This window comes from Cyprinodon variegatus, unplaced genomic scaffold, assembly GCF_000732505.1.
Source record: "Cyprinodon variegatus isolate N-32 unplaced genomic scaffold, C_variegatus-1.0 Scaffold39, whole genome shotgun sequence".
NCBI classification, from domain to species: Eukaryota; Metazoa; Chordata; class Actinopteri; order Cyprinodontiformes; family Cyprinodontidae; genus Cyprinodon; species Cyprinodon variegatus.
Genome location: NW_015150492.1, coordinates 1,080,297 through 1,092,003, shown reverse-complemented (window position 1 = coordinate 1,092,003; position 11,707 = coordinate 1,080,297). Strand labels below are relative to the sequence as shown.

Below are 11,707 nucleotides of genomic sequence, written 5' to 3'. Positions count from 1 at the left end.
CAAAATGGCAAGCTACAAAAAGGCCTACTTTTCCATGCTTACATTTTTAGTTTTTCCTTTGTGTCATAAAATTTTTTATACATTTTGAGTGCTAGAAATGTACCTATGCTATGTGTCTTTACAGTATATGATATGCTTATATTTACTTTTAATAATCTTAATTCAAGTGTCACCATGTAAAAGTAATCTAAACAGAAACAGATGTAAACCGCTCTTCATTTATTTATATAATTCCGATCATTATTAAATTGATAGGGTGAGCATGAAAAGGAAACTTGAGAGAATCGAACATCCTCCAAATCCAGCCTTTATTGTTTTATCCAGATTGTGATTTTTTTTTTTTACATAAATACATTTAAGACTTTTCCAAGACTCAAAAGGTACTTTCCATTGTTGGAAAAGAGAGACGATAACAAAGACAGTAAGATTAGGAGGGTCAGACTATTTTATAATCGCAGAAACATACTGTAACTTATGAGGGAATATAAAAAGGTTTTTATTTGAAACCCTAAGAACAGGATATCAGTACTTTTGTTTGAATGTAGATGCTTTAAAACATTAATGTACAGGCTTTCAGGTTACATTTTGTTTTAATAATCATGATGTTTTTGTGTTTTTTTATTTTAACTCCACACCTCTGATTCTGTACCACTAGATGGCAGATCAAAATGGGATGTTCTCAGTAGAAATATGCTACAAAACAAACCAAAAACCTGCATACATGCATTTCAAGCAGACAGATGGCGCAGTAGCTCCATATATGCTGACTTGCATGTTTGAGAAAAAAAAAAAACGATTTTCTAAAAGCAAATTAAACCAGCTCCCAGTGATCCAAGTATAAAAATCTCTACCATAGTGTTAGGCATGCAAGAAGCACATATTTAATCATGCTTTTGAAAACCTTTGTGTTTCAGGTTTTAAATGGGTGGTGCTCAGTGTTTAATGGCAAAGGGAAATGTTATTTATGCAGCATTAAGATATACTGATCAAGTTTGTTTATTTTGGATATGCCCAGTCAGAGAACAGAGAGGCTTCAGCAGTCAGGAAAGGTAGAAAAAAAATAAAAACTGGACTTGTATTCCTCAATGCTCATTGGTCCAGATTTTCCCAGTGCTGCCACAATACTGCGCACACGTGACCAGCCTGTTTTCACCCAGTTAAACGCGTGTCCTTATATACAGGCTCTTCCATTCACCCACACAAACACGATCAAATCAACATCTAACAATCGGTGAACTGGGAGCGGACCATGGCGGCTGCAACCAGCAGCAACACATCCCCAGCCACGCTTCAGCAGATAAAGCACTCCAGCATTGAGCATACACGGAAACGCATAGACCCAAGGAGGAGGCAAGCGGCGCTGTCCTTTCTCAGTAACATTTCTTTAGACGGCCGACCCGTGCAGGACGATGCAGACGATCAGAGCCATGAGGGGAACTCACTGGAAGCTGGGACAAGGCAGAGCGTGGTTTCTCTGGAGCGCTCCGGGGCGCACGGCGCAGCTGGCACCGCCGAGGCTGCAGCGACCAGCGCCACCCAGGCGCTCGCTTTAGCGAACCAGCATCGCCTCTCCAGTAGCTGGGGCAGCTGTGGGACTGGTGCTGCCCCGGCGGCTGCAGACATGGAGGGCGAAGCTTTTACGTCCTCCACGTTTAACTCTCCTTTCTCAGCGGTCCCAGTCGCGACCAGAGGGAGGCTGCAGACCTACACTCAGGGAATCCTTCCTGCCGCCTACTCCAGGCAGTTCTCCCCCAGCCTCAGCCTGGAGGGCGGACAGATAGAGCAGCAGAGGTCAAGGTAAATAGTGGTTTGCCTCACTGTGTGTTCTCTGGATACATCCACTTCAACACTTCTTTTGCAAAAAAACAAAACAAAAAAGCAACCCTAATGTTTTTGCAGGTGAAGAGCCAAATAATATCTGTAATAATTTTAGCAACTGGTGTTTTTAACCAGTTAAGGGCCTTTGCATGAATGCATTGTTCCATTAAATGCTTCCCAGGAGTTGTTCAAGGTGGAATGAGGCCTTAAGCATACATTGGTATAATGGGCCCCACTAAAAACCTACAATGCCTGGTGTAGCTGATGGTGAATGTTTTTTATGTTACAGCCCCAAATGTTTGTGGCTGATAATGTCAAGTTTTTCTACCACATCTTTGATTTTCTTAAATCTGCAAGTAAGTTAAGAGACAGCTATGGTCATCTTATGTAATACTCTGGTATAACATTTTTATTGTTGTTGTTTTGGAACAGGCCCTGTGGCCCAGGGTCTTTCTGCTTGGAGTTTGCATGTTCTCCCTGAGCATGCGTGGGTTCTCTCCGGGTACCCCGGCTTCCTCCCACAGTCCAAAAACATGACTGTTAGGTTAATTGGCTTCTCTACAGTCCCTTTAGGTGTGAGTGTGTGTGTGAATGGCTGTTTGTCATGTTTGTCTCTGTGTTGTCCTACGATGGACTGGCGACCTGTCTGGGATAAGCGTGCTAGAAAATGGATGGATGAATGTTTTGGAACATACACTGCATCCTGAAAACGGCTTTTCCACTCTGTGAGACGCACAGATGTGGGTCTAAGAAGGTTGCATGGGGCCTAAACGAGAATTATAATGGGGGGGGGTCTAAAATGACCCCCTTAAGTACTATGTCTAGGAAAAAAAAAAACACTTAAAAACAATCTGGTTAAAATAAAGCAAGCATTCAATCTCATAATGTTCACTTACTCCTTGGCAGACATAAATATTACTTTTTGCAGAGTCGCCACCTGCTGGCACCACTTATCAACTTGCATTCTTCGACAGCTTCAGTGAACACCAACATGTATTCTCAGAGCTACTAGTGTCTTGCTCTTCTTGGCCTTGCTTCTGCTTTTTCACATTTCATCTTGGACTTTTAATCTTTTTTTCTCCATTCCCACTACCAGGATATTATTTCCTTGATTGCTTATGGCTACCAGAGTTAGCAAGTATTGAAGAAATTTATAGTCATAGAATGTGATGGTGCCCCTTAAAAGTATTCCTCCTGATGCAACACCACCAAGCTTATTGTATTTTCCATACCTCAGTTTATGTTATCAAAACAAATCATTTATTCATGGGTAAGTTTTCTATGTAGGGAAAACCAATCTGATTGCATGGAGTCATTGTCCTTGCAATATTTACTCCTACTGGATGAGTATGTGGTGGCATATTCACTTGATTGTTATTTACTCTACAGCAATCTCTCATACCAAGCATGCATCGGTAAAGAAAACAGGAAGAAATCTCCTGCAGAACCAGGCTTGGTGTGAGCGGGCGCCCTTCTGCTGAGGGCAAATGGGGATTCAAGAAAACAGAAGCAGATGTATAAAAGCACTAATTTATAAATACTTTGGTTAAATAAGTAACGGTAACCTGCTCCATAGGGGGTCATATTTAGGAAAAAAACGGCTAAAGCCAGGCATACTCTGTACAACATTTTCAATTATTGCACTCAGCTATTGCTCAAACTGTATGACGAAACCGCAGAGCTTATAGTTCATAGCTCATGATGCATGTTTTCACACTGTCATCCATGCTCTGATAAAATCTACCTGCTCCACTGCACGTCCAAAAACCACATGTCAGTGCCGAGAGATGGCGCTGGTCGAAATCAGTTAAACTGGATGAAGAAGAAGAACTCTGTTGTTTGAACATGCGCAGTGTTCGAGGTTCTGGTAAGTTGGCTCTAATGCTACGATCTCACCTAAAGCAGCAAAGGCAGCAGGAGCAGCTAGTTTACATGCAAAGTTAATGTTGACGCGCCTCAAGGCACAGCAAAGAGTCCCGCAGCATGTTTTAAGCAGCAGGGGCAGCGCATCTGAGCAGCTGAATCAGCGCCTCACGAGCTTCTGAGCATCTGATGCGCAGGACGCGCTGCAAACACAGCTGCTGCTGGAGTTGGAAAAATTTAACTTTTGCTGCTCGACGTGCCACATCAACCAATCAGAGAAGCTGATCTGGGAGGGAGAGAGACCTATAGCTGCTGATGCAGATCACTATGATCACTCCTCTGCAACAGTTTAATAACGCCTAAATTAACTTACGATGCAAAAATCTGCCGGCAAAACATGTTGGCTTTTATTATCCTGGTGCCTGCAGTTTGGATTACGTACATGAAAAACGCCTTCCAGCCGCCATGTCAACTACAAAGAGATGACGGGGCCATAGGCTGCTGTTGAATGGGATTCCTACTTACAGCTCACCCCCGGTATGTGGAGGTCTGAGCGGCTCCAATAGCGAAATAATATTTGAAGGCAGGATGGTAATCTGGATGAACTGACAGCACAGATTAAGTTTTCAGGTGGACTTTCTCACCGAAAAACATATTAAAACTTGTTAAACTTGGACAAGCATAAAAAATGAAGCAGCACAAGCGTTTTTGCTGTTCTTGCTGCTTTGGGTGTGAAAGTAGCATTCGACGCTCGTAGCTCAGCTTCAACGGCAGGATTTGTCCGCAAACACCTTACGACAGCTGACTGAATTTCAAACATGTTTGATTTTCTTCCGAACTTACAGTTCCAGATTGGGAGGTGGTAGTGAGAGGCGGATCGCCCCCTGTATACTACATGAGGCAGAACGATGAGCCAGGATGAGGCTGAAACTCTGCCGAATCAAAAAATTCTTGCACCACTGGACAATCCACGAAAATGGCCAAAAATCGTACAGTGTATGCCCGGCTTAAGCAGATGAGCTATGAGTCAGTTTTAATTTCAAAAGGGATGAAAGAGCACACAATAAAAGCTGAAGCCATAGCTAGGTCTAGACAAAAAAAAGGGACTAAGCACTGAAAAACAGGCCCAACTCTATCATCTGTAATCTAATGTGTTGATGGCAGCTGTCCAGCCAATGTTTTGATCCAGGATGCAGTCACAGTAAAACAGGACAGATAAGGCAACTATGAGAACAGGGGTTGAACTAACAAATACTGTACAATTGGAGAATAGAGATTTGGTGAAAAGGGGTCCCCATGTCCTCCAGCAGTCTAAGCCTATAGCAGTATAACTATGGAGATAGCCAATATAACTATAAGCTTTATCAAAAAGCAACGTTTTAAGCCTGTCCTTAAAAGTAGATAGGATGTCTGCCTCATGGACTAAAACTGTTTTTTGGTCTCACAGAAAAGGAGTTTTGGGTTTTTGTCATGTCATTTTCCTGTAACGACACTTTTTTGTCCAACTCCACGTGTAGCAGAGGGCTGGCCCTATCACGCAGCTCTTGTGAATGTTGTCATCAGGGTTCTGTTCAACCCCCGTAACCCCCCCCCCCCCCCCCGGCTTCTTTTCCACACTATTTCAGGAAGCTCTGGTTTATTGTGAAACCCTAACAACTGAACTAAACTGTTCTTTCCCTTTCTTGGCAAAGTAGAAGTTACACAATATAGCAGGTCTTTTTAGTTCAGGGTATTCAAAAAAACACAAAGTACTTACAAAGTGCACCAAACATGCAAACTCTTCTTCTCTATCACCCTTGCCATACTATTGCCTGTTTAAGGCAACATTAGCATCAGCTGATGGTCCTTAGATATTCTCCTCTGCCATGTTGCACTCTGAAAACGGCCTCCTTCATTCATAATGCAGAAGGAATCCATGCCATAAAATTTGTAAAAGAGTTGTAAAAGAAAACATTTAATACACAATTTTCGAAATAAGCAGGCTGTGAATTTTGCAGGGAGAAAATTATACATATGAGTATACATTTAAAATAAGCTTACAGTTAATTCATACTCAAGTATAGGATAACGAGTAAATGAATGACATAAACTTACATTCTTAAATTCTGCTTCTCTGAATCATCTTCCTTGAATCTTCTTAATGTCTACCTAGGGGTGTAAATCACACCCATCATGGCGATTCGATTTAGTATTGATTTCCTGACCCAACGATTCGATTATTTTCAATACTCAAAACACACCACGATACGATTCGATTCGCTTAATTGGTTCTTTTCTTTTTTTTTTACCTTACAGACTAGACAATGTTACAAATTTGAAATAAAACAATGAAAGCTGTAAAATCATTATGCATTTTATTTGAGAAACAGCAAATAACAGAAGGAGAAAAGTTGTATTTCACCTAGGCCTATTATAACCTCATTCACTGAAAAATAACATATGAAGAATGCGATTGCCTTGGATATATTCCTTGCCCTCTTAGAAATGTGAAAACTTCTGAAGGAAAAATGTTGTCAGTGGCAATGTAGAGGGCTGTACTTTTTCTTCGCCTTGGACACCATGGCGTCTTCTCAGGTGAGCAGACAAATTGGATGTGTGCCACAGTAGCGAATTTCGCAACAACAAGCTCTGCATATAGCCATATCCTTCATCAGTTTTCTTCCATCCTTACGGAACCCGAAATACTTCCAGTTGTTGAGCTTCAAATAATTTGCTCTGATGTTACCCCAGCAGATGATGGCAGAAGAGATCACACTGTGCAGGACATGCATAGAAGATGTGCATAACCTTGCTGCTAAAGGACCTAAGCTTCCTTTAAGCCCGACATACACTGGGCAAATTTTTTCAATCGTTGCATGCAGTTTACAGCTCACAATGTACGCTCTCACACTACGCAGCATGTTGCTCTGATGTGATCTACTTTGGCAATTTGTGCAATTTTGTGTGCTGAAAGCCCTTAAAAGAAAAGCCGGTGACGTATTTGGACAAAGACATGGCTGACCAAACGTGGCTACCACGTTCTATCAAGAGCTCCATTTCAGCCCCCCACCCCCCTCATACTTCTGCGTTTTCATCTGAGAGGAAGAAGAAGAGTCCTTTTTTGCGCATGCCCACTGAGCGAATTGCCCACAACGGTCGACTGAAAATGAAACCTTTTTGATTTTTTTCCCGACCTTACAATTCCTGATTGGGAGGTGGTCGTGAGAGGCTGATTACCTTACTTCTTACCGCCTGTACACGACGCATGATCAGGCTGAAAGTCGGGCCAATCGAAAAATTCTTGGTCCTTAGGGCTACATTGTAAGCCCGGCTTTAGAAGTACAGTCTGCTCCGTCCTTTCTTGTAGACAACTTTTCTGGAGTCTTCAGTCCAGTTTGTTGTCCAGTTGAACATCAATATATCTATTCCCCTCCACTACCTCCATTTCTTCTCTTATCATGGTAATAGAGTTTTACTAAATAATGCTTCTTCAAAATCTGCAATCATCTCATTTGTTGTGTTCACATTCAGGATTCAGCAGTTCACCAGCTCCCTGTCGTTTCAGTCTTCCAATTATTTCTGCAGATGACAGGACTCTTGTCATGTACTCCCATCCCTGTGCTCCTATCTGTTTGACCCTTCAATCTCACAAAGGGTTTGTCAGGTAGTCTTTGATCCAGGAAACTGTTGAGTGTTCTGAGCCTTTTCTGGAGTTTCTGACAAAGTAAATCAGACTGAACCGTTTTTAATGCATTCAATTCAGTTTATTTATACAGCGCCACTCACAACACGTCGTATCAAGGAACTTTACAATTCAACCAGATAGTACAGTTTTCTATCGAAAGGAAAACCAGTTGATTGCATCGACTCATTGACTCGAAGGCAATCCCTTAGAAAATCAAAGCACATGATCCTCACAGTGCTGTCCTATCTTGTCTAAATGGCAGTTTGTTGATGCAGATGTATGATGGCTTCCTCAACATCCCGACAATGTCTTTTCAAAGGTATTATGAAGAGACAAAATATTACTTATAGAAGAGATTTGTATTTTTACGTTTCTGAGCAACCCTTATCTAGCCCTTTAACAACCTTTGTTGCTGTGTTAATTAATACAGTACCAACCTGCTAAATTTGGACTGGGCCCTGATTTTGAAGATCATCCATGTAAAATGATTTCCACTGGTGAGAAATGAGTAACCTGTTCATGGAGCTCAACCCCCTGATGCACAGACTTAGGAGCGCTCTCCTGACAGTGCCAGGTTTGTTTTACTGAGGGCAGCTGGTGGAAACATGACGAGAGGTGCCTGGCTGGGAGAGGCAGGATGCCCATGCTTTCTGAGAAGCAGTCTGGCTCTGTACTCTGTATTTTCTGCTCTCTGCTTCCTCTCTCAGGAGAATCGGAGACACATCCTCCCTTCAGAGTTGTTGGCCTCGAGTCCTGCTCCCATTCAGGATGTAGCAGATGCTCTGATGTGTTTCCAGAACTGAATCACCAAGAGGCTAAATTCTTCTATAATCCCTCAGATTATAATGTGAAAATGTCTTTGCGGTCTTCAGTATATATTCATAATAAATCAGTACATTAGAAGCTGTGTTTTAAAATAGCATGCCATGCCCCTTCTGGTGCTGTTTGCTGGAGGTGTAGAGCAATCCTCCATTTTTTTTCTTTTCCATCAGACAAACATAATCTGTACACATCCTCTTTTAGTTTTGTTCAAATCAGCAGTGATCCAGAAACATGTGCTTTGCAGTATTTCCCAAACTGACTGGAAACAAAGGAGGAGCCAACTGAATGTTCCTCTGATGTTTGGTATGATTAGGTTGCATACTTTTTGGTTATGAGATCGATTGCTGTGTGCTGAGGTCATGGTTGGAACAATTACAGCGTTGTAAAAGAGGCTTCATTTTCCTCTGTGAGTCTTGCAAAGTCTGAGCTGTCAACATATGGTCAGAGGGGCCCTCAGGAGCTGAATATGAGACAGTGTAACAGGGTCCAGCATGTGTCTAACTATCAACATATTTTTTGTGAACAGAGTGAGAAATACTGTTATCATTTTTGCACTTCTTTGGTCACTAATGTCTTACATATAGTTAGTTTTATTTATTTTTATTTTTTTACCACTTTAGTTTAACAACATATAAGCTCATTTGTTTGACTTAAAGGATTAATCTTTGTACTAACTGTAACTTCTTCTTATTAAAAAATGATTTGAATAAACCCTGAACCCCTTTTAAAAGCTCTAAGTTCTTTATAACTTTAGTTATAAAGACTGCCATTAAAGGGATAGTTCGGTATTTTTGACATGAATCTGTATGGCATCCCCATCACCAGTGGCATGCAATCACACTGACTTACCCCTGGCAGCGTCCTGTGAGCAGAGTTATCGTCCAGTTTTGGTCAAGCCGAAACTGGACTACTTTCGGCTTGACCAAAACTGGACGATAACTCTGCTCACAGGACGCTGCCAGGGGTAAGTCAGTGTGATTGCATGCCACTGGTGATGGGGATGCCATACAGATTCATGTCAAAAATACCGAACTATCCCTTTAAGCCTTAAAGTCACATTTATCACTGTAAAATATATATTTAACCTTTTAAAGTGGAGGATTAAAATAACCCCTGAATTTCAGACCACAGTTATTATTTTCTAAAGGACGTTTGCACTTAATGTGAAATCAGATGATTGTTTTGTGATCTTTGAATAGATCATAATGGGCTACAATAGGTTCACTTTTGCATTTCTTTAAAATGACAGTTTTATGAAATATTTCATATTAAGCTTTTTTCCCCCCATCAAATCTGATAAAGCCATTCGCTCTGTTTAGCTCATCTACAACATTCTAAATATTTTGCTTCCTGTTGCTTCTCTGTTTATCAATACCTCAATAGTTTATTTATCAAAATGCAGAAAATGCGTCGCCTTTTTCGTGGTGTGTGTTTCACATAACACTGTCTTTTTAAATGATGCGTCTCACGATGAAGAAAATCCCCTAAACTTCTCTATAGAACTGCATGTAAAAACCAGAGCATGGTTTTTAGATGTGCAACATAGATAATAGCTGAATAGTCGCTGCTGTTCTCAATATTTGGATACGTGAGCATCAAAGCCTCAATGTCTTTGTACATTGATCTTTTATTGGCTGCATTTGATCAAAATTTATCACCCTGAATCTTTCAAAAGTGATATTTGATGAATATCCCTTGAGTGAATTGACTCGTTGTCCATTTTGTAAAAAAGTTAAAAGTTTGTTAAAGTATGTACAAGTATAGAATAAGACTTTTTGGGTTTACACTGTTTGTTTTAATTCTTTTTCTTCAACACTCTGACCCTGAACACTTCATTTTAGGTTTACCCTTCAGTGTGTTTTTACTGAAAATACTTTTTTCTGCCTACATGATCACTAGTACTGTGCGTCCCAAAAGGTAGCTTATATTTCCACTTTTGAATGTTAAAAGATACAAAGAAGTTTGCTTATCTTTTGTGGCCAATTTTTATTTATTTTTTTTCAAGTCTAAGTTTCTGATGTGTTCCGATCATAGAGGCTCAGCTTTCCTGACTTTTTTCTTTTTTTCCCCTCACTTCAATTGATCAAATCCCTACTTTGGCAAAGCACTCTGTGTGAATTAATCCAGACCTTTGCATTTACTTTGACTTTGTTGCAAAATGGAAGACTGTGTACTGTGGCCAGCTGCCAACAGGTCCTACATGTGAGCCCTTCTATTCTCCACTTCCAAACAGCCCCCTTTATTTTATAGCTTTGACCACAGCACTGCTGGGAAACATTCAAAGTCCCTTTTTTGAACATTTCATTACAAGAGAATTTTATTGCATTTATAGCAGAATCAATTTAATGTTGCAGAAATTCAGGTCACTGTTGAACAAGATCACATTAGGCAACATTAGCAGGGATTGTGTGAAAGAAATTGGAGGTTATAAGCCATCGGCAAGTTTTCACACTCAACCCAGTTAATGTCTAACCAAAGGGCTAGACACTGATTGTACTGACCCTTGCCCCTGCAGTTGTCTCGGGACTGAATGAAGGGCCAGGTTGTTGTTTTTGTCTCCTGAATTTTGTGCTTTTACATTAAGAACAGCAGCTGTTCATCCACAGAGGTTGGATCAAAGTCCAAATATAAAAGCTGCCTTTGCGTCAAAGTAAACAAGAAGCATCACGATCAGCTCGCTAGTGAATAACTTTTGAAAGTTTTCAGTTTACAAGATTCTAGGTTTGTACAAAATGTCCTGCAGAAAATAAATAATTTGTTGTAGTCATGTCCCTCTCAAGAGTTGGTTCTGTCCATAGATAGACACTTAATATGTGCTGTTTTCCCAGACAGGGTCCCCTGTCCCCATCACGCCTTAGACATAAATAAAGGCAATGCAATTTTTAAAAGCTTAAAATGTCAGTATATTAAAGTTGCAGAAAAGCCACAGTTTTATTTATATTACATAGTTTACTTTGTCGTTGTGGGTTTTTCCTGCTTAACTCCATTAGGTGCTCAATTCAGTTTATTTTTATAATGCTAATTGTCCGAAAATGTTCATTTCAAGTTCTTCACAAGAAAAACCTGTCTAACTAGTTTCTGATTTAAGAAAATATTTACACATAGCATCAAATCATATTGAATAAATCCATTCACAGTTTCATAAAAGTAAGCTTAATTTAAATTTCACCATTTGGACAAACATTAAGGAATCTCTCCTCTGAGTAAGCATATGGCACAGTAGAAAGGAAAAACTAAAGCCAACATGCATTTATCAGGGGAGTTGATTTAAGGATGACAAATAAAATGAACATATAGTTAATTTCAATATTAGCCATACTCGTCAGTAACATTCTGAAAATATCATGTTAGATTTTCTTGATAACAACATTATTTTGTTTTCAACAAAATGCCAGATTCAACAGCAAAGGATTCAATGATAAATGTGAAAACTACTGCAGTTCTTTGCTTAAACATCCTTAAATACATAAAGCAGGGAGAGTTTATCCACACCTGTTGGAAATTTAAAGTTGTTTTATTTTGGAATATGTTTTTATTTAT

At 40.2% G+C, this 11,707-nt stretch overlaps 1 protein-coding gene across 4 annotated transcripts in view; it reads left to right on the top strand.

Annotated features, from left to right (window-relative positions):
* The first annotated feature begins 426 nt into the window (after positions 1 to 426).
* The window catches only part of cables1 (Cdk5 and Abl enzyme substrate 1), a 32,935-nt gene continuing 21,654 nt past the window's right edge, over positions 427 to 11,707 (top strand). For 3 of the 4 annotated variants that reach the window (XM_015369921.1, XM_015369920.1, XM_015369918.1), the window contains exon 1: positions 428 to 1,797. In XM_015369921.1, coding sequence (XP_015225407.1) covers positions 1,250 to 1,797 — 548 coding nt within the window. In that variant the 5' untranslated portion in view covers positions 428 to 1,249. Of the gene's footprint in view, positions 1,798 to 11,707 lie in introns of all 4 variants that reach the window. The other variant, XM_015369919.1, reaches the window with a different exon arrangement.